Below are 23,614 nucleotides of genomic sequence, written 5' to 3'. Positions count from 1 at the left end.
TTGAATTCTTTTCGGGAGAAGACAGTTTTATTAACTGTTTTATTAAAAGAATGATAAACGAGTTGATCAAATAATACGAGTTAAAGTGACTAATCAAATATACATACCTCAATCTCAATGGGCTCATTGGGAACTGAGTCTTGTTTGGAAGCATCAACCGAAGGCGTTTCTTCGGAAATAGGAACCGAAGTCGTTTCTTCAGCTTTTTTCTCTGATACATCGGCCGAAGCAATACCTTCGGCATGTGTAGAATAGGACCTTTTAGCAATTGACTTACGCCGCTTTGGAGGCGGCGGAGGAGTAGATTGAACGGTCTCAATCGGTCTTTTTTCTGAAGCTGAGACCGATGAAGAAACAGGAATTGACTGCAGGAAAAAAAAATAAGTATTGAAAAGAAAGTTAAAATAAAGGTGAGTACATTACAGAAGAAGAAGGCCTGACCTCAGAAGCTTCTTCTTCTCTTGATAATGAGACAGGAGGATCAACTGAAACAAGTGGATGAATAGGTCTGCGGAATGCCCGAAGAAGAGAAAGGTCGAGAGTACGATCAGTAAAATGATCCCAAATAGTAGCATAGCCGGCAAGAGCAACTCCTGTTTAGTTCGGCCTGAAGCTCACTAATTTAAAGAAGCGACGAAGGCGATTTCCCATAGCTGAAATCTTATCAGCTTCGGCTATACTTTTAGTAGGGGGTCGATGATCGGCTGTATTAGTTGTAAAAAATTTGGATGGAGCGTGAATCGGCTGAACAAATCCAAACTGACAGGCCACATACTGAGGGGAATAAACCTCAGTGCTTGGTAATAATTCTGAGCACGATTTTAACCCCACATGAAGATCTCTCGGAGCTAAATAAGAGTACCAGACCTCTGAGTATTCACTAGCGCGAGAAGAGGCCAATTCACCTTATATAGCTTCAAACCGGGCAAGGAACCAGGAAAGACCAATAAGACGGTCAGCAAAGGGAGCCCAAAAAATAGCCGATTCAGGACTCGGCTCATAAAAAGTTTTAAAATAAGTAAGAAAGTCAGAGGGTTGACGCAGAGTCATCGGCTGTGGACAGCCGAGAGCTAACCCATAAGAATCAAATTGAGCAACCGAAGTCGGATTAAAAGGAGATTGGCATAAAGCGGGAATATAAAATTGTAAAAATATTTGAAGAAACCAGAAAACACAGCAGCCAGAACTGATGGCAATACCATCTCCAGAAGGCAGTATTTTAATAGAATCAAAAATTTCTCTATAAACAAAGGCAAGAAAGAAAGTAAGGCCCTAGAGCTAATCTATCGCCGTTGGACAACTCAACGGTGATTGGAACAAAGTCACGATTAATCTTCTGTGAACGAGTACAGAAGAAATTATGGCATAACCAATAATGGAGGAATGCCGTATGTTCGTTCTTAGTAACGGGAGCAGGGGATTCACCTGCGAATTTGCGGATGAACTTGGAGTAAGCCAAGTCATTGAGGTCTAAACGGTCCTCAAAATCAGATACGCCATCAGGATTATAAGGTATAGAAACAGTAACGCCATGAGGGCGCAAGCCAGTAATGGCGGCCACATCAAAAAGAATGGGGGTAAGAGGTCCTCTTTCGAAAAAAAAAAACATTAGAAGTAGGGGACCAAAAACATAGAGCGGCGGCTAGAAGAAGATTATCGGCAATAGGAGGATGCCGAGACAATTGAATAGCTTCATATATCCCAACCTCTTGCAAAAAGTCACCAAAGGCGGCTTCTACTCGAGCTAACCAGGTTAAATATGCCTCTGAAGTACTTGGCCAGGTTCGAAGACTCTTCCCTGTTAAAGCAGAAGAGAATCAAGACTGAAGATGAATAGCTTTTCTCAGGGGAAAGCCGTCGCCAGAAAAGGGCGAATCGATGGGGGCTGGCACTTCTGTAAGAGAAAGACCCAAAATAAATCTAGAGGGGTCTGAGTCGACGAAGGGTTTAAGCATAGTATAATCCAGGGATGGATGAGAAGGAAGAGGCGGAACCAACGCCATTAGTCGAAAAAGGAAAAGAGAAAAAGTCAAGTGGAAAATAAAATCGGAGAAGATGAAAGAAAGGGAAGCGAAAGAAAAGTTTCCTGGAAGACGAAGAAGAAATAGAAGAGACAAAAAGAATAAAAAGCTTGGAGAAGAAGAAAGGTCGTCGTATCGAACCGTCGCGTCAAAGCGAGTTTCGAGGTCGGCTTTAATAATGAATAGACGGCGGTAATTAAGATGACCTAGTTAATGCCGCAGATGAGACAAAATGAAAATTGAGATCGGGCCGTAAGAAAGAAAATAAACGGCTAATATTGAACCGTACAGAGGGTCAAGCCTCGAATTACGTCTGGTACTGGTACAGAGATTTTTGAATGTGATTGGATCGAGAACGATGCCTTGGATCGCATTTGTTATCGAAGTAATTACAGGATTTCGGCAGCAAAAAAGGGACGGCTGAGATGAAAACATATCGGGAAGTTAAAAAGCAAACCGTGTCTCAGATCACGCCAGCTACCGAAGTGTTACTTCGAAAGCTACCGAGGGGGCAATTGTTGAGCCAATTAGGCGCGGATGAGATTTAGGTGCGAATATTCCTTCAAAAGCGTCCATTTTGTCGTGTATCAGGAGCACCAGAAAAGGGTATCGCGCCAATTGAAAGATGTTATGGTAACCGCAAGCAGTTACATGCGGTTCCGATCGGCTAGAAGTGGTCCAGAGTATGAGGAGATAGTGGCCGATCGTGTAAAGAGAAATAACTGACCGAAGGGGCTATCTATAAATAGGGTAATAATACCCCAAAAGGAGGTCTTCGCCCCTGCGCACGAAAGACCACTTTTCTTTTCCTGCATCTTTGTTTCTCGCATTTACTGTTTTTCCTAGGAGTAGTTCCTGTAACTTAGCATTCTGGAGTCTGTCTGCCCTTTGGGCATCACTCCACTGTAGACTACAACCCTTTTCCTGTACTTTTTACTTGCTCTTTCAATAGAAGACAGTTTTCGGCTCTTCAGGCCGACTAGCTCTGGTGCTGTATTAGCCATTCGGCTCATTCCTTGGCTGAATTTCTTACTTCTTTTGTTCATTCGGCTCATCCGGCCGACCCGAATTTACCGTAGAGGTTTTGAACCCGGCTAACTCGATCCCTCGTTAGCCGAATCGCTTGATCTGTCGAAGGGCGCAAACTTCGAGGGTCACTATTCGCAGCCGTTTCGCATCCCGACGCGCTCCGAGAGGAGGATCGTTGACTAGGTCAAGGGTCGGAGAATTTCGGCACCAACACCATGTATAATATTTCTTTTATTTAGGATGGTTAGATTTCCATCATGCACGTAACTCAAGTTAGGAAGATACAATAAGATTTGTTGGAGTTTCAAAATCATCATAGATTTCTAACCAGTCCGCATGAAAATAGTCCCAAAATTCGTGAATTAGAAAGAACATTGTTCGATTGGTGTTAAATAGATGTCTAAAATGTATTATTTTTTATATGTAGACGTTTTCAAATATCGTAAAGGACAGACATCTAAGGACCAACCATTTCGTAAGTTCGTAATATTTCAATAATCTTCTATATGTTTTATGTAGGATGCTTAGTTTTTCTTCATGCATGTAACTCAAATTAGGAAGATACAACAGGTATTGGTGTAAGTTCCAAACTCATCATATACTAGTGTAATTACCCGCGTGATGCAGCGGGTAGACACTATCGAAACAATCATTATTTCTATAAACTAATTAATATTAGTTTAAATTGAAACTAATATTAAATAAAATTTTTTTTACAAACAAAATTTTCAATCTCTTTATTAAATAAAAACTATTAAATTAAAATTGTAACTATTAAAATAAAAAACTATTAAAGATGATATTTTCATACTTATTAACTTAACAATCTATATAATCAAACTCAATAGTTTAGTGAAAAAAATAATAAGATAATAAGAAAGGACAAATACAAAATTTACAATTTGATTACACATAACAACTCAAATAAAAAAAATTGTTACAAGTTCAAGTGAGTGTTAATTGAAAATTAAATAAAATTGAGGGCCTATTTCAAATGGCCTATAGAGGATCTCTCAGTAAATATTTTTACCAATCCTTTTTTTATATTAAAAAAAAAACCAAACAATGCCAAATCTGCACATCTCCGGACCCAATTGTGCCCTTATGCCTGGCGAAATCTTGATGAGTGAATGAGCCCTAAAACCCCACAGAAGCAATTCAGTGAACACCTCATGAGCATCTACTACAAACCAATCTGAATTATAACAGAGATGTGTAACTTGAGTTACCTCTAACATGTATGTAACAGTCTCAAAAAAAAAAACATAATTAAGCACAACAACACCTGAGCAGAAGCAAATATCCTATAACATAAGACCATGGATAATAAGTTGTAATTTTTCAAAACCAACCTCTATGAGAGTGATTAGAAAACCCAGCGGGAGGAGAAACTACAACAAAACAAATTGTAATTCAAGCAAAAAAAAAACCCCAACTTAAAAGAAAAGGAACGGTTGAGAAAAATCAAGCAAAATTTGGAAAAATTTAATGATAAAAATTCTAAATTTTTTATCCAAATCGGAAAAAAATAGATTTTCACATCTTTCTAGAAACCAAAATATCTTCAAACTTATCCAGGAGAAGGAAAGGATCCAAGCTTCTCAGCTCAAGCTTGCAAATCACATAAACCCCATCAAATTAACACCCAAAATAGAAAACCAAAAGGTACATATATAAAAAAAAGAATGAATTTATGAAAATGACTTTTTTTCTTTCACAAGAAGTAATTGATTCATCTGAAAGTTCGATCTTAGTCATTCAATGAATTACAAACTTTTATGTGAATTATCTTTCAATGCTTCTCCTCACGATGGCGTCTTGTCCATGAAAAAAAAATTAGCAAAATAATAAAAGAATGAAATGGTGACTATGAAAAGATAAAAACATATTGGTAGAGTAATCAATTATGATTATAATTACCATGAAACGTTAATGTAGTTTATCATTAATTCATGAAATGTTAATAGATATACCGGAGAGGAGAGGGGAGGGGAAGGGTGGGGGAGATGAAGAGATGCCTAATACGGTGAGAATTAAAGGAGAGAGAATTAATACGTTATTAGAGATTAATAAAATAAGTATAGGTATAGATTATCTATCTATTAACCTAAGAATGAAGGGTTTCTTGCCACATGGCAAGAAACATTGTGGATTCATTATGTTTAATAGATTTCTAACTAGTGAGACTGAAAATAGCCAAAAATTCACAGATTAGATAAAATATTATTCGATCGATGAAAACTAGATGTCTAAAATTTATTTTTTTTATAAGTAGATTTTTTTCAAATATTGTAAATCGTACTAGACATCTAAGAACAGTTCATTTCACAAGTTTATATATAATATTTCATAATCTTCTATATATTTTATTTAGAATGCTTATATCTCCATCATGCATATATGTAGCTCAAGTTAGCAAGATATATAATAGGATTTGGTGAAGTTCCAAAATCATCATAAATTTCTAACCCAGCATACATGTTACAAAGTGTATACCATGAGTGTCGTTTTCGTATATACTTGATGGAATGAGTATCTCACTAACGAAAATACATAAATTCTGTACCCTTCCAACACAAGTGGTGCCGTGATAATCTTATCATTCCAAATATAAAATAAACTAGTGCAGAGATCCGCGCGATGCAGCGGGTAGATAATAGAAGCAAAATTTAAAAATTTTAATATAACTTATATTTACAGTTTATTGATATACAGAAAGTTATACCATATTAAACACATCCAATTTGCATTACTAAATTCACATGGTGAGCAGGGGCTCCGCAAGGACTGGCTCAGCAGATACTTATATGGGCCGTGGCTCGGCTTCGCGGGACGATACTTCTCGAAGGAGACAATGTTCTTCAGAGGCTCCTTTTTTTCTTCTTCTTCCTCATTATCTTCGTTAAGATAATGAGAGAAAGAGGGAGATGAGTGTGGAGTGGGAGATTAGACGATGATATATTTTTTTATGATGCATAAAAAAAAATTACAAAAGAGAGGGGGTGGGAGATTAATGGAAAAGAGTTACAAAAGAGATAGGGTGAGAGATTAATGGAGGAGGGGAGTGAATTAAAGTTATAAAGCTCACTCATTGATGGAATATTAATATGGTGCATATAATTAAATGTTGCACCTTACATGTAATTAGATGAGTGGGGATGTGAAGGGTTGGGCGGTGAGAAGAGGAGAAGGCGATTTGATTTAAAGTTGTATTTAAAGTTGCATGTAAATGTAATTAGAGGAGTAAGAAGGTGAAAGGTTGGGTGTTGAGAGGATGAGAAAGTGGTTTGATTTAAAGTTGGGCTATGAGAATAAAGGGTAACATACCACGTGGTAAAAAATATTGTGGCTTCATATAGGTTTATAGATGACGTATGGTATGCTCCTGATATTTTCAAATATGTCTCTGCCACTAGAATCCGTTAGAAAAATTTAGTTAATCATAGATTAAATACTTAAATTTGGTTAGTTAATGAGGTGAATTGATTTATAAAATAGACAGTACTTTAGAGGTAACAAACAGGTAGACATATTTAAAAATATTAGGACTTTTACAGGAATAACATATGAAAGTTAAACTTTATAGGAATATATTTGTAATTCATATTTGCAGGGACCTGCATGAAATTAACTCTTTATCTTAAATACCTTCGGCTATGAATTTCTCAAATGCTACTGTTGATATACTGACACGTACACATTATATAGAAGATTTTAATTAGTTTATATATAGAGAGAGAGTCCGGTATTGTGTTTCTAAAAGTATTAAGCACTTGGTGTTTGAAAGTTTTCTATTATCTATTAACCTAAATAAAACCATAATATTTCTTGCCACGTGGCAAGAAATCCTTCATCCTCATAATAATAATAATAATATATTATATAATATAACAATATATTAACTTCTCTTCTATATGATTCATTAATGTTTCATCAATTAATTTTATATTAACGTTTCATCTATTAATTCTATTTTTTTTTTTTTGTAATAACTCTTTCTCCCCCACCCCTTCCCCTTCCCTCTTCTCCCCAACTATATGTTTTTGGCCGTATAGTATATGATTCATTAATGTTTCATCAATTATTTGTATATTAACGTTTCATCAATTAATGATAATTATAATCATAATTGATTACTAGACCAATTATTTCATTCTTTTATTTTGTTAATTTTTTTATAAAATTTTAAAATATATTTACCTAATATGTAAAATAATTAGATTTTAAATTTAGGCTCTCAGTATCAATCATTACAAGATTAATTCTATTTGAATGTTCTCGAGTCGATCCTCCTCTACACATATCGCCTTTGCAATCTCCATGCCACCGATCCCATCCGTGAGTTTTTTTTTTTTCAAATATGATAATTTTTTTTATATAGATTTGAGTGATTTGGCGAGAATTAGTAATATTTTGATGTTAATTAGAATTTTTTTGGTTCAATTTGAGCGATTTGGCATGAATAAATGACATATTGAAATGCTATATGTTATAAAAATGCTATATGTTACTTGCACAATTATTGTTCGTACTACATTACACATTCCAGACTAAATAAATAAACAATCTATATTGTATATATTAGTATATTTCTATATACTCTAATTAGGATTTATTTAAAATTTTTTTTTTTCCTGTTGCATCGATTGCTATATAATTGTCTATATTGTACCCTTTTTGACATAGTAATATTTTATTTAGTTATATTAATATTTTATTATTTATAAATTTTTTACTTTAGCAGTAACTACCCGCCGCATCGCGCGGGTACCTACACTAGTTAAATCTATCTCTTTAACCAATTTCACCCCTTAAATTATACTATTCCACCAACCATCCACTTAATTAACCTTATGGCGTTGCTTAAAGAAATTAGAAGACCACACTTCATTAATGTTCTTTTAAGATACTAATACAACTAAAAACCACTTCTCAATATTCCTATATTGTAGAGGAGGTTACAACCATACACTCTCATGAATAGGGAACCAATTTACAAACTATTAAAATATCAGGTTATATTTGGTGCAGTTGGGTTGTTCTCTTGATCCCGATTTGATCTTGATTTAGTCAGTTGGTTGAACTAGCTCAATGCAGTCTACAAATCTTTATTCAAAAATTGAAAATCTACAAGCACTAATAATTTATGTCTTTAAAAATATAGAAACTCAATTCCATATAAATATATATTATAAAATTAGATAAATTTATTAACACATCAGCAATTTACTGGGCTGCTTTATGGTAACCGAAGCAAGGGGGGATATAAGATGAAAGGTGTGTGGATCAACCTGGAATGGGACTTTTGGATGAGGTGTGTAGAGCAGTCACGAGAAACTTGGGTGTTTCCTCTCTCTCTCTCTCTCTCTCTCTCTCTCGCTCTCTCTCTCTCTCGTATTTATTCCGACCCTGCACTCTTTGCAGATACACACACTCTGTCTCTTTATATTGTCGTGTCCCCCTCATAAATAACGTTTCCTTATGACCTGATACCTCCGTTAAAGCAAAACGCCCCCACACCCACGTACCCTTTTTACCAGGGAACTCTCATTATAGGCTGTTACTTCTCAAGTTACTACATATATGTATCTGCGTACGTTCCTCATCTCCTTTTGAGAATTAAATAAGTAGTAGTGTGCCAATGAATTTGCTTTGTACAATGACACAACTACCCTCCACCTTAAGGCATAATTACTGCCATTTTTTCCCAAAAAAAAAGAAAAAGAAGGTGATTTACAAGTAAAAATAATTTGATGTGAAATCACTGTAATTAGTGCATTGAAAAGCATGTCTAAAAAATCTGCTTACTTACCATACTACATGTGCGATTGCGGATCATACATGTCCAAAAATTTTGTTTGGCTCAGTTTAGATGAATCTAGATGCTATATATAGTGGGGCATCTAGATGAAGGCTCCAATGCTATAGTGGGGCATATAGATGAAGGCTCCAATGTTACATTTTCGCCTACTGTGAAATGCAGTAGTTAGGAAAGTCGACAATTCTATATTAGCAATAATCTTAAGTATCTGCTCACATTTGAAGCATCGATCGATCGAGGACAAGGTAATCGTGCCATTTCACACGCGATATGATAATTTCTACATGCGCAGCTTCTACTTGTAAGCAACAAAATGAAAATTATACACATCAAATGGAAACGATGCAGATATGTAGTACACATTTAACTATATGCATGTATTTCTAATTATACTGTATTTATATTTAGGGTCAATTGCATACAGGTCCCTGCAAATATAGTAAATTGCAGATATATTTCTGTAAAGTTCAACTTTCATAAGTTATTCGTATAAAAATTCTAATATTTTCAAATATGTCCCTGCCGTGAAAATTATACACATCAAATGAAAAATACCTTTCTAATAGGAGCTACGCTCCTATGCTTTCGAAAGTACGGAAGCCTCCGTACTTGTAAATTGTTTTCAATAATGGGACATCCGATTCGGCGATTGGTTTCATTAGACATGATCTATGCTATTAGAACTACCTAGAAACTAAATTCCATAAATTTTTGACTTCGTTTGTCTAGTAAACGAGTAGCCTCAAAATGAACGGCTAAGAATAAAAATCTCATAAACAACACTGATAAAGGACTCAAATTTCAAATCGGAAGCATTGATCTTGCTATTGATGTTAAGTAGAAATTTCTATTAAATTTTCATCTAATTTGGATACTTCTACACCGTTGAACTTAAAAACGTGCCACATCGGCCGTTAAAATAATCATTTTTGAGACCTTTTGATCACTTGGTACATGATGTCAAAAAAATATAAATTTTAGTTTCTAAATAGTTCCAATATTGTAGATTATATTTAACAGAGCCGATCGTCGAATCAGATTTTCTATCATCGAAAATAACTTACAAGCACGGAGGTCTTCGTACTTTCGAAAGTACAGGAGACTTACTCTTCTAATAGTCCAAGTTCTTTCAAATATATATATTCCTAGTTATGAATTCCTTAGAGAACTATTAGGAACAGCCGTTATCTTTGAAAAATTACTATTTTGCGCATTCAAATATGCTTTTCTATTGTCACCCACATTTCTTTTTTTTTTCTTCAAATGTCAAATTATCTTCCAACAGTCATCTTCCAACGATCACCTTTTTTATCTCTAAGCTTATAAAAATACAGTCATGGGTAAAATCAGGTTACCAATATGGCTAAATCAACAATTCAAAACAATTATATATAACTAATCACAACATCACGACTTCACAACTTCATAGTTACATGTAAATAACTAACATAATCCAACTCTAGGAAAATATTTGAAAGAACTTGAAACATTCGAAAATATTTTTAATATTAGCCTTCTAAGTTTAGTAAATAAAAAAAGTCTGAAACTTTTAGGGATATAAAAACAATTGCCCGTTAAAATGGATAATTATCTATTAAAAAAATATATTAGTAAGTTAAGAGTAAAAGAGATATTTTGATTTTTTTTTAACTTTGGTAGAAATTTAATTCGGACTTAATCTGAGATGACTTAACGAATACTAACACTAGGGTTATTTTTGAATAACGGAGAAATATACAAGTAGTATATTTAAAAAAAAAAAAAGAATAATATTTCAAAAATTTTAAGAGGTATATAAGTAATTATTCCTTAAAAAAAAACTGTATCTGAGCGATTGACATACAAAAAGTCTATGAATTTTACTATAGAAGACAGTCGGAGAGAATGAAGTGAAAACAAAAAGAGAAACTTGCAGACTCTAATAGTAAAATCAGAAACTGAAGTTCCTGTCACAGGGAACACTAAATTTTTCACATAAGTATGATTGAGGTTTCAGTGACTTTTTAATAACTCTATTTAAACTACACTTACACAGAAAATTGTAAATCCCAGCTAATCAAAAGCATGCATCAGTTTTATGTCATTTTCTTCGACAAACACTGTAGATTAAGAATGAACTCTTCCGCTCAAGTACTCTAGTCTGCATCCAACGTAAAAATAAGCGTGTATGAAATATACGGATTTGTTTAAGAAACAAATAAATAAATAAATTATGAGATCCTAGATAAATATATGAAATATAATAGGGTTAAACTCTTAACCTGACTTAAGTATTTTGGCCGGTGGCTAGGCCCAAGAGCTTAAGGTACCGTTTGGTTCGAAAACAACCAATTTTTGTTTATTCTTAGGATAGGTGTAACTTTTGTGATAGGTAAGAATTAGTTTTATTTTGTGTTTGGACGAGAATCGAGATATTTAGAGGAATAAGAAAAATTATGTTTGGTTGATTGGGTTGGAATAGTAGGGATAAGAGTAATTATGATTGAAAATAAAACTAATTTATCTAAATATTAAACACCTAAGTATTAGTAAATAATATTTTAATAAGTTAATAAATAAATTAATCAAAATTACATTATAAATTAATGAAAATTACGATATGAGACAACAAAGATGACATTAATTAGTAAATAACTATAAAAAATAAGTCAACATGTTAATAGAATTAATTATTTAATCAATTATTTTTTTAGTTAATATATTAATTATATAAATTAAAATACTAATTATTTAAATAATATAAATATTAGTAAATAATTGAATATATGGCTAACTATTTAATTAGATAAATAATAATAAATTATAAATAGATTATTATTTAAATATTTATTAATTTAATAACTTAAATAATTAATTAGTCAATTATTAAAAAATTTAAATGCATTAATTAATTATAATTTATAATTATTTATAATTTAATTAGTAGAGGAATAAGGTAGAGAATAACTTGTTCCACCCAATAGGTGGAACTACTATTCTTCCCTCTTAACGGGTTATTCCGGAATAACCCGTTAAGAAGAGAATAGTAGTTCTTGGCGTTATTTGACACCGTTTGGAAGAATAAGAGGAATAAATTCCTTATTCTTCCTTTATCCTTTGAACCAAACATAGCCTAAGAGAGTTAAGCGTGCTAGAACGAGAGTAGTCCTAAAATAGATGACCCTCTGGGAAGCTAGGACGTCACATAAATAATTCCTAAAATAGGGTTTTTTACTGGAGGGTGTACTGGGGCTTGGTGTCATGGCAAACACATCTCCATAGTAATGGCACCATGAAGGAATGGATCAACTGGTCCCAGAGCTTCTGTAATAATAGATAGAGAAGGGTACATGCCATGTCACATCTGATGTTCCCTTCTAGCTCCCTCCAAAAATAAATACAAAACAAACAACTCTCACCTCCCTCACATGAATGTGGCTCACCACCCTTCATGACCTTTCTTGTTCATGGACCACTCCTAAATTTTCAAAATTAGAACATTTATTGCATGAACAAGCTTCAAGATAATTTATTTTGGAAAAGAAACCTAATAATGTTATTTCTTAGATAAAAAGTTATGTTAAATTTATCGTTATTTACTAGTTGAATTTGATCAAATTTAATAAATTAAATTTACTCATAATGAAATTACATAAATGCATGTCTGGAGACTCCCTATGCTATGTTCAATTCCGAACTTTTTGTTTTTTAATTTACACTCCTGTACTATTCATTTTCCTTAAAAAAAATTGAGAATTTCTGCTATGTGAAGCCCACGTACATAAAATAGGCAGCTCAAGAATCTGGTATAGCAAAATTTGCGGTGAGATTAATTTTCGGTAGAAATAATATTCAGATGAAAATTACATTTCCATTAATTATTGTTTATCTGATGAAAATTAATAATCTCGGAGCTGAAATTTTTTTAGTACTATTATTAGGGCGTGTTTGATTCGAAGTTGGAGTTGGAATCGGAATCAGAATCAAAATAAGCTGAAATCGAAATCGGAATGACTCATTACCATATTCTGTTTGGTTTATCACCTGAATCGGAATCGAAATAAATCATTCCCATTGTCGGTGTTTGGTTCAGGTGGATATATATAAAAAACGTAATCAAATTAATATATTAACATTATCTATATAATATATTAATTTAAATTCAAATTAAAAATTAAATATTAAAAATTTATATCAAAATTTTGAAATAATATCAAAATTTTAAATCTATTTTTTGTAAAAAAAAATAAACTTTGAAGATGAGTGGATAATTCAAAATATGAAGCTAAATTTCGANTTAACATTATCTTTATAATATATTAATTTAAATTCAAATTAAAAATTAAATATTAAAAATTTATATCAAAATTTTGAAATAATATCAAAATTTTAAATCTATTTTTTTTAAAAAAAAACTTTGAAAATGAGTGGATAATTCAAAATATGAAACTAAATTTTGATTTATTCAAATTCAAACTAAAATTACAATTTAAATTTTAATTTGAATCCATAAATTTAATTTAAGTTTGAAATAAAATTTGAATAAAACTTTATATAAATTAAAATTTAATTTAAATTCAAATTCATAAGTTAGATTCGAAATACTTGATTAAATTTAAAATTTTAATTTAAGTTCAAATTAAAATTTAAAATTATATATTTAATTTTTAAATTTTAACTCATATTTTAATTAAAAAAGTTGGAAAAATAAATTTAATCCGAATAAAAATCCATTCCGTCCGGATTCAACTTTCAATCCGACCTTCTAGGCCGGATTGAAAAATAAGGTGATTGGAGGATTCTCATTCCACTCGGGAATCGGAATCAGAATGGGACTCCCACGTACCAAACACCTACAAACGGATTCATCCGTTCCAATTCGAATTCTAGGGTGAAAAAAAAACGAACCAAACACGTCCTTAATTTGACATGAGGTTAAAGTTAAAGTTTCCCACCTTCTTATGTTTGTTTTATCGAGAATTGCTGAATCCCAACACATTTTAAAGTTACGATAAACCGTAAACTTACCTCTTAATTATATGACTTGCTACTTAATATATAATATATTTGATATTATTGCTAACTTATATTTCTTGTATAAATCTACAAATGACAAATACTATTTAGAAGAAAGTTAGAGACCGTTTCTTCTCTAGTTTATACCTAAGATATAATCAGATTCAGCCTGCGCGTCGAGAGACGTCACACGACGGACGGATTAGCTCGCGCGAACTCAATTTACGGTGAACTGAAGGAGGAAAATAAACATTTATAGCCAAAAAATAATTTCCTCCCCACGATACAAACATGCGCCTAATAGAAACGAATTCGGTAATCTCGATTCTGAAGCGGGAACGAATCGGGCTGACAGCAGGGAAGCAACAATAAATTTTGGTTCCGGAGCATTTGAGTAGGTGCTGAAAGTAAAAGTAGCTTAAACTGCCACTGCCCGCTAGAAGGCAGGCTTTTACTGCGCCCTATTCCTCTCTCTCTCTCTCTCTCTCTCTCTCTCTCCCCTACTGCCTGCAGCCTCTCCATTTTTTTTGAAAAATTTTCAAATATCATTCTTGTAATTCCGTACTTTCTCATTTTAGTATTTATAATTTAAAGTGTATTATTTTTATACCTTATGATTTTATTTTTATCATTTTGTTATCCTCTCTATTAATTATTTTAATTAAATCAGTGAAAAAGTTAAACTAAAGGGTACTAAAATAAATATTCGATAAATTATAGATTAGGCATCTGAAGTTTTTTTGTATATAATTTAACGAAAAATTAACGAAATGGCTGACGAAAAAAAAAATGAAACCACAGGGTACTAAATTGATACACTTTAAATCATAGGGTACTAAAGTGCGAAAGTGCGAAACCAGGGAGGTAGTATTTGAAGTTTACCTCTTTTTTATTTTTGGTAAATTTCAAATGCCACTACTATGATTTCACGCTTTCTTATTTTAGTATCTTGTGTTTTAAAATATATCACTTTAGTATCCTATAATTTTTTTTTTTTTTTTTGTCAGCGTCTTCGTTAACTCTTTGTTAAACTATATACAAAAAATTTCAGATACCCCCACCTGTCGTTTATCAAATATTTACTTTAATATTTCATAATTTACCGAATTTTTACTTTAATACCCTACGATTTTAACTTTATCGTTGATCTAACAAAAAATTTAACAAAAAAATAATAAAAATAATTATAAAATATAAAATTATATATATTTTAAATCACATAATATTAAGATGAAAAAAAAGTGTCGAACGACGCAGCTATGCTAGTATTTGAAGTTTTCCTCTTTCTTCTTTTTCTTTTTTTTTTTTTTTTTTTTTTTTTTTTTTTTTTTGTTATCCTCTCTATTAATTTTTTTCATTAAATCAGTGACAAAGTTAAACTAAAGGGTACTAAAGTGAATATTCGATAAATTATAGATTAGGCATCTGAAGTTTTTTTGTATATAATTTAACGAAAAATTAATGAAATGGCTGACGAAAAAAAAAAGAAACCACAGGGTACTAAATTGATACACTTTAAATCATAAGGTACTAAAGTGCGAAAGTGCGAAACCACGGAGATAGTATTTGAAGTTTACCCCTTTTTTATTTTTGGTAAACTTCAAATGCCACTACTATGATTTCACGCTTTCTCATTTGAGTATCTTGTATTTTAAAATATATCACTTTAGTATTCTATAATTTTATTTTATTTTTTTTGTCAGCGTCTTCGTTAACTCTTTGTTAAATCATATACAAAAAATTTCAGATACCCCCACCTGTCGTTTATCAAATATTTACTTTAATATTTCATAATTTACCGAATTTTTACTTTAATACCCTACGATTTTAACTTTATCGTTGATCTAACAAAAAATTTAACAAAAAAATAATAAAAATAATTATAAAATATAAAATTATATATATTTTAAATCACATAATATTAAGATGAAAAAAAGTGTCGAACGACGCAGCTATGCTAGTATTTGAAGTTTTCCTCTTTCTTCTTTTTCTTTTTTTTTTTTTTTTTTTTTTTTTTTTTTTTTTTTTTTTTTTTTTTTTTTTTTTTTTTTTTTTTTTTCTTTCTTTTTCTGTAACTTCTGCAGCTTGACGCCTCGGCTCGAATCCCCGGACAGAAGACTGTCCTTTCATAACTTGTGCAAGCGCTGGATGCATTAATTGCACAGCAAAACATAACATCATCCGAATCTCGAAACTTTCTCTAAACAATGTGGAAAAGTCATCTAAATTTTATCATTTTTACAAATAAATAATCTGAGCTTCTAATTTTAATAAATGGACATTCTTAAAGTTGGCAAAATCTCATAGATGACCCTGTAGGAGCATAAAATTTTGTTACTACCCCCCTAAAATTCAAAATATCATGAATTTTCTTCTAAACTAAAAAAAAAAATCATAAATATCCCTCTTGACGATGTTCCGTCAAAATCTTACAAAAATCAAATCCGAATAAAATATTCAAATCCACAACTGTATCTAAACCAGACTGGATATAAAATTAGAAGCCCAAAATCGATTCCGATCAAATAAAAAAGTTTCATTACCAAAAACTTATAGCATTACTCATTTTACTTTTGGGTAAATTACAATTTTGGTCCGGAAATTATAGTCCTCGAACTTTAATTAGTTGTAATTTTTTACTCATACTATAAGACGCATGACACTTTTGTACTAAAACTTTAATAAATTAATAATTTTTGACTTGAATAATAAGACATATGACAATTTAGTTCTCAAAATTTTTAAATTATTACAATTAATTTTCGGAACTTAATTTTATTTGAATAAGTATTGATAAGTTACTAATACTGAAGTAATGTAGTTTTTTAATCATTGTTGTATTGTCAAGTAAGATATTACTCTAGTTCAAAATGTTTGAAAACTAAAATGTCACATATCTCATTTCTCAAATCAGAAATTTTAACTAATTAAAGTTTGAGGATTAAAATATCATGCATCTCATAATTTGAGGTAAAAATTATAATTAAAATTTGAGAACTAAAGTGTTACATATCTTATAGCTTAAGGAACAAAAGTATAATCTACCTTTTATTTTTCAGAAACTTCTACTTACATGTGACACTCCCATCCTAAGGTTCAAAAAAATTACAATTAATTTTTAATAAAAAATAAAAAAATGATGCGATAAGTAAAAAAAATGGTTTTTTATAAAAAGGAATGCAAGATATACACTCTATTTCGAAGTGTATAAGTCATATTGCTTTTAGTTTTTTAATAAAACTCCAAATGAGTGTATCAATCCTTTATTTGAAGAGTATAAAATGTGTATATTTATTACATATAAAGATACACTCCTATAAAAAGTGTATAAGAGTAATACTAGTGACACACCTCAAAATAAGTTGCACATTTTACGCATCTTAATCCAAATGCCATAATTATCTCCTTGTTTCGTGTTTTTTTTTTTTTTTTTTTTTTTTTTTCCTACTGCAATCTATTTGAATTTTTACAAACTCTAGAATGAATGAAGTGTATATTATTATTATTTTTTTTTTGACAATAAATAAGATGTGTAGAAATAGAATTACTCTTTCTCTAAGAATAAATCATATTGTTATCGCTAAGTTTTCAAAATAATAAAGGGCACTGTAGTCATTCGACGAGTTTCTCGTACCGTAATGACCCACCAACGCCACCTCAGCAGCAGCAGACATTTATTAGCACACGTCGTCCCACTTACACTTTCCACGGCATAATAACGTTCAAAAAACGCCTCGCCCTCTCCCTCCTCCTCCACTTCCCCCTTATTAGGGCCTCTTTCTCTCTCTAAACCCGTAATCTCTCTCTCTCTCTCTCCCTCGCTCTACTCTCTTTCTCTCTCTCTCTCTCTCTCTCTCTCTAGAGCTCGGGAGCTGCGGAGAAGGAGAAGGGCCATGCTCTCGAGGGTCGATGGAATGGTGTGGATGGGCGAAGAAGAAGAGCGAAGAGCAAGCGTAGGTGGGGGTGGAGGTGGGGGAGAGGAGGAGGGCGACTCTCTCTCCTGGACCCGAGCAAACCCTAACCCTAACCCTAACCCTAACCATAACCATAACCATAACCACCCCCACGGAGCCAAGGAGGACGAGATGGCGGGGCTCTCGAGGTTCAAGCCCATGCTCGACGACGACGACGGCGACGACGACGACTGGTACCTGGCCCCGAACCCCGCCCACCAACCGTTCGACGCTTTGCCCACTCACCAACACGGCATCAAAGGCGCCGCCTTTGCTACTGCGCCGCAGCACGAGCCCTCCCTGCTCCTCCCCCCGCCCCAACCGGGCATGGGCATGGGCGTGGGCGTGGGCGTGGGCGTGGNTCTACTCCCCCTCCTCCTCGTCCTCCTCCTTCTCGGGTGCGGGTGCGGGTGCGGGTGCGGGTGCCTCTTCAATCTCGACCACGCCCACCACGCCTTCTTCCCCTCCAAACCCAGCTTATCCTCGCTCCTTAGCGTCGTCTCTTCGAACCCGTTCGACGCCGGCTTCGATCTCGGCTGCGATGCTTCCGGATTCGCCCACGTCTCCGCCTCCCCTGTCCTCCTCAACAAGGGCGGCCAAGGCCAAGAATTGCTCGGCTTCGGTGGCTTCGGGCCAAGCGGCCCGATGGCCGGTTGCCCCGAACTGAGCTCCTTAGCTCAATTCCCCGCCGGCCCGAGCTCCGTCTCGCCGTTCGGGCAATTGGGCTTCGATTGCTTCGAGAATTCGCCCTTCCTGAGCCGCAATAAGGTTCTTCGGCCGCTGGAAATCTTCCCGCCGGTCGGTGCGCAGCCGACTCTTTTCCAGAAAAGGGCTGCCGCCGCGCTGAGGCAGAGCTCGGCGACGACCGAGGAGAAAGGCGGTAGCTTGTGGTTGCGAAGTGGCATTATGGACGAGGAGAGTGAGAAGAAGCGGAGAGGAGGGACCGAAGAGGATGAGGAGTTGGATGAGGGGAGCATTGACGGGTCGGGTTTGATCTACGATTCGGACGATGCCATTGCGGAGAATGCGAAGGGCGAGGAGAATGCTAGAAATGGTACTAGTGGTGGGGGAGGGAATAATTCGAATGCTACTAGTACGGTAACAGGGAGCGGAGACCAGAAGGGGAAGAAGAAGGGGCTTCCGGCAAAGAATTTGATGGCCGAGAGGAGGAGAAGGAAGAAGCTCAATGACCGGCTCTACATGCTTCGATCGGTCGTCCCAAAGATAAGCAAGGTGAGAGTTTTATGTCTGATGAGTTATTACTTGTTGCATTTGACTATACTGTGGTGAATTTTAGCATCCTTCTTTTTGCTCATTCAAAGGTTATTCATGAATTTGAGAGTTATTCTAACTTAACATAATAATTCTTTACTTTTATACATCTACCAATTAAAGAAGATCAACTGCTTTCTATAGGCGAGTAAACAATAATGGTGAGATTGTTTCTTTGCAAAATTAACTAGAATGTCTTTCGATATATTATATACTCTTTTTCTAAAGATTATTTATTAGCGATATCCCACCTTATGTTTGAGACTGAGTCCAATTTTTGCGAAGTTGATGAGTCACTATGTCCGTGTGTTGTATCATGTTTTGTGCCCCATGTTCGTGTCTTTGAAACTTAGGTAAAACACTTCTTGTTTTCAACCAATAAGGACACAGCTTTAGCATTGAGAAAAAGTGGCAATTTGAGACTTTACAAGATAGTGTATAACTTTTAATCTTCTTACTTGTTTGGCCCGATTTATGGGACAACTTCTCTATCTTCGGAGGCAGGAAGGAGGCATTTTGGCGAATAGAAATTTCGAAGCTTTTCCAGTGGTCAGAAGCTAAAGTAACCATTGAGCCATTTGCCAGATAGTACTCTCAAAGCTTTTGTTATGGCGGGAAGCTAAAATGAGCATCCGGCCCCAATAAGAGAAACTCCAATTCTAAGCCTGTACTTCTGCTGTCACAGAATAGTATTGAGGGATTTTGATGGAAAAAACTGTTGTGCCTCTCTACATTGCTTTGCTCAAACAACTGTAAACTACGGATGAACGCTAATCAGTCCAAACTAGCGAACCAAAGTGAATCATTTCAGTTTTTTCTGTTTTATCAGTAATATAGTTTGGCTTATACAGTTGCGGTGCTTGACTACTACTTCTGGTAGATCAAGGTTCTAATGGATAAGTTTCTCAAGCTCATGTCTGTTTTATAATAGGTGAACTTATCCTAGCCCATTCAGAGCTTCCTAGCCTACTACCAAAATAAACCATCCAAACCAAAACGGTTTTTTTTTTTTTTTTTTTTCCTTTTGAAATTAGCCCTTAGTCTCGCACACACACACCTACTTCAATTGAACTTGACAGCTGACGCTCAAGGGACTCAAAGTAGCTACGAAATGGACTACCTTTTGGTACCAAAGCAAATTGTTTTATTCGTTTTGGTTTATCTGGTTCCATTTTTTTAATTTCTTGCCGCTACCATTGCACAAGTATTTTTTTTCCCACCGTAATTTACTTTGTTCTTGCTATTACCACAGATGGATAGAGCATCCATTTTGGGTGATGCAATTGAGTACCTAAAGGAACTTCTGCAAAAGATCAACGACCTCCACAATGAGCTCGAGTCGACACCTTCAACTTCGTCATTGCCTCCCTCTTCTACAGCAACAACACCGACAAGCTTTCATCCTTTGACACCCACACTGCCTACCTTACCTTCTCGAGTAAAGGAGGAGCTCTGCCCTAGTTCGTTGCCTAGCCCTAATAGTCAATCTGCAAGGGTTAGTTTTTATTTACTTAACCAATTTCTCACTTTAATTTTGTGTGCTTGTTTTTGTGGGTGTTTTCACGGGTTTCTAGTTTTATGCAACAGAATCATCTCTTCTCTTTACATATTAAATGTAGAATTAGAGTTTGTTGTGCCCTTTTATCGGATTTGTTTTTTTCTTTCTTTTTACATTGAGCTAACTTTAGTTTGTTCATGAAAATTTCCCATTTTGCATATATACCCTTCCAATTATATGTGAAATTGCACAAATACGCCTAAAAAGTTGGTATTTGCATGCATGCCTTGGAAAATCTTGCTTGTTTGAATGAGAACCCCCTGTTGGGTATACATTACAGGAAATGGTTTTTGCATAAATACCTCTGCAGGGGCATGGATGCAAATAAATATGCTTTTCAGCGGCACATATGCATGTACCAATTTTACAGGGCTATGTAGTCAATTTTGTATATTCGTAGATGTCGTGAATCCGTAACTTGCTTTGGTACCAAATTTGCTCTATAACCAATTTATTACGACAAAAACAGAAAAGATCTAGTTCGTAGGATGCGAGAATATTGAAAAAAAATCAAGAAAGAGAGAAGAAAAAGAAATCATACAAATATTTAATTGGTTCATTCGCTTGGCTTACGTCCATGAACGAAGACGGAGCAGAAACTATCATTATAATCAAAGTGGTATACAAAAGATCTCTCTTATAAAATCCTAGGCCCAAAATACACTCCATACTCACTCTCATCTGCCGTACCAAATCAATGAAATAAAAGGCATATTTATATTAATGACTAAAATCCAATAGGACTAGAAATAATCTCAATAAGATTAGAAATCATCCTAACTTAATTTAATGAATTAACCAAACGTATATAGTGTTAGGTAACCTTGCGGTTCTAGAATTCAATACATATCTACCAGTACAGTTATATAGGTGCACAACAAATATTTTGTATGACTGGGAATTTAGTTTTCTCTGTGCCTTGCTACCCTTCTGCATATTTCTTCTTGTTGATAGTATGTAATGAGTTTTAACTAACTGCCAACAGGTTTATACTCTGTTAACCTAAACTAAATATACATTCTTTTTTTGTGTAAATTTAACAGTTTGCTTCCATTTGCCCCATCTTTTACTATTTTTAAAAGATTATTTGTTGCATGCAACCTAAAGTTCTAAACGTTTGAAAAATGGATATGAATTGAGATCCTACGATCATGAGGTATGATCAATGAGGCATAGTTCTATTTGTATTAGAAAAGCAACTTTTCACTTATACTTCATCATTTGATATATATATATATATATATATATATATATATATATATATATTGCATATATACTGTGCAAATATGTAAAATTGCATAATTACCCTTTTGTATTTACATATGCACGTGAAAGACATACTTGTTTGCACCTGTGCCCCTACAAGGGTATCTATGTGAATACTATGCAGTGGTATTTGCACAACTTCGCATATTTTGTGGGTTATACATCTCCAACAAAAAAGCCTTTTTTTTTCTGTGTGTCGGCATGCTCTTATTCTTCTTGTGCTCAATTAAAGGTTGAAGTTAAGCTAAGAGAAGGGCGGGCAGTCAACGTCCATATGTTCTGCGCCCGTAGACCTGGTTTATTGCTCTCTGCCATGAGGGCACTCGATGGGCTCGGACTGGACATTCAACAAGCAGTCATCAGCTGCTTCAACGGGTTTGCCATGGATATTTTTCGAGCCGAGGTATGCTTTTCCTCTGTTCACAAGTACGAACAAACAGTGCCAAACTTATTCTCTGTTTTCTTGGATGCGTTAGGGTAAACTGCTGAAGAGCCCTCGACCTTCTTGAAAGGTTTCAGTTTGGTGCCCAACCTTTCAATAGTTACAATTGTGTCCCCACATTCCATCGCTTTGCAACCTTACTTTCTCTGTAAAATTTTCTGATTATTACCATACGAGGATTTCGAAATCGCTTGTACAGCAGCCACATGGGAAGAACATGGATATTTCCATCAAATTGAATGGAGGTGTTTGGTGGAAAGAGCAACAAGATTGCTATGCGACGGGCAGGTTGAGGACCGAATTATAAACATTTAAAAGTTGAGGACCAAAAACTGAAACTACGCTAGAAAGTCAAGGGCCTCTGGTGCAAAATTACCCGAATCAATATTTGTTGCTTAGTAGTAAAATTTTCCTTAATACACCTTATGCTCTTTGACAGCAATGCAAGGATGGCCCCGGTGTTCTGCCTGAAGAGATCAAAGCCGTGCTCTTACAATCTGCAGGCTTTCACACCGTCATGTAGCTGAGTTTCTAGCAAGAGTTAAAATATTTCTAGTGCGCCAAAGAGTCGGCAGTCGCAGTTTAATAGTTAGCTCGCATTTTCAGCAGTTGTAATATGAGAAAGTAACAGCGTTAGAACTTTTGTTGCTCTTTTTAGTTCTCAGAATAAAGAGTGTTATCTAGTGAATAATTGTTCTTCCTAATCTGAAGTTCCTTGGTTTTGCTTTCCTGTTCGGAGAAGCAGGTTTTAAGTAGGCATTATTCGCATCGTCTACTTGAGTGTTTTTTTTTTTTTTGTTTTCTTCCCTTTGCCCTCAAGATAGGTGGCATTGGTGCATGATCTTTAGAGCTGTTTGTACTGTTTGAATAGAGTGTTTTTGAAGTTCAGTGGCATGGCCTTCTCTTTTTCTCTGCTAGCGGTGGTGGGGCACTTCGCATTAGCGTGGGGCACTTCGCATTAGCGTGGGGCTAGCTGCAGCTGGTGACTATAGGTTCTGGCATATGAACCGTTAGATAAGTAAAGTATCTACCCCTAAGCCCCCAAAAAAAACTCAGCTGGATTATTGTCACGTTTCGAGTACTACCAGTTGGACATGCTCGGACAAGTGCAATAGGCCTGCCGAATTGGCAAGGTACCTTCTATCCGTATGAAGCCAAACATTCATCAATTTGTACAACTCATATATGATATGAATATATGAAGCATCAAAATCATACTAAATTTAAATCATTATAATTGATAGTTTTTAAAGTTCA

The 23,614-nt window shown here is 34.5% G+C and overlaps 2 protein-coding genes across 3 annotated transcripts; both read left to right on the top strand.

Moving 5' to 3' along the window:
• Positions 17,646 to 18,313, top strand: LOC109722905. Its single transcript, XM_020251083.1, has 3 exons — positions 17,646 to 17,664; positions 17,700 to 18,200; positions 18,296 to 18,313. Exons 2-3 carry the CDS (start codon positions 17,760 to 17,762, stop codon positions 18,311 to 18,313), a joined length of 459 nt encoding a protein of 152 aa, XP_020106672.1. The 5' UTR covers positions 17,646 to 17,664; positions 17,700 to 17,759.
• On the top strand, positions 18,335 to 23,132 carry LOC109723476 (transcription factor ICE1-like). 2 transcript variants are annotated; one of them, XM_020251852.1, is made up of 4 exons: positions 18,335 to 19,052; positions 20,344 to 20,586; positions 22,148 to 22,318; positions 22,797 to 23,132. In XM_020251852.1, the coding sequence occupies exons 1-4, from the start codon at positions 18,465 to 18,467 to the stop codon at positions 22,878 to 22,880; spliced, it is 1,086 nt and encodes a 361-aa protein (XP_020107441.1). In that variant the 5' UTR covers positions 18,335 to 18,464; the 3' UTR covers positions 22,881 to 23,132. The 2 variants fall into 2 exon arrangements, with proteins under 2 accessions (XP_020107441.1, XP_020107442.1); XM_020251853.1 differs by lacking the exon at positions 22,797 to 23,132 and adding an exon at positions 22,392 to 22,779.

Source organism: Ananas comosus, linkage group 17 (assembly GCF_001540865.1).
Source record: "Ananas comosus cultivar F153 linkage group 17, ASM154086v1, whole genome shotgun sequence".
In the NCBI taxonomy this organism is placed as follows: Eukaryota; Viridiplantae; Streptophyta; class Magnoliopsida; order Poales; family Bromeliaceae; genus Ananas; species Ananas comosus.
This window is presented reverse-complemented; position numbering and strand designations above follow the sequence as displayed.

Bases quoted from the DNA above. Each gene is read 5' to 3' on its own strand.
- LOC109723476 (XM_020251852.1), top strand. From the start codon at position 18,465: ATGGCCGGTTGCCCCGAACTGAGCTCCTTAGCTCAATTCCCCGCCGGC. The intron at 19,053-20,343 runs GTGAGAGTTTTA...CTATTACCACAG, and splicing joins TCGTCCCAAAGATAAGCAAG to ATGGATAGAGCATCCATTTT. The intron at 20,587-22,147 runs GTTAGTTTTTAT...GCTCAATTAAAG, and splicing joins CTAATAGTCAATCTGCAAGG to GTTGAAGTTAAGCTAAGAGA.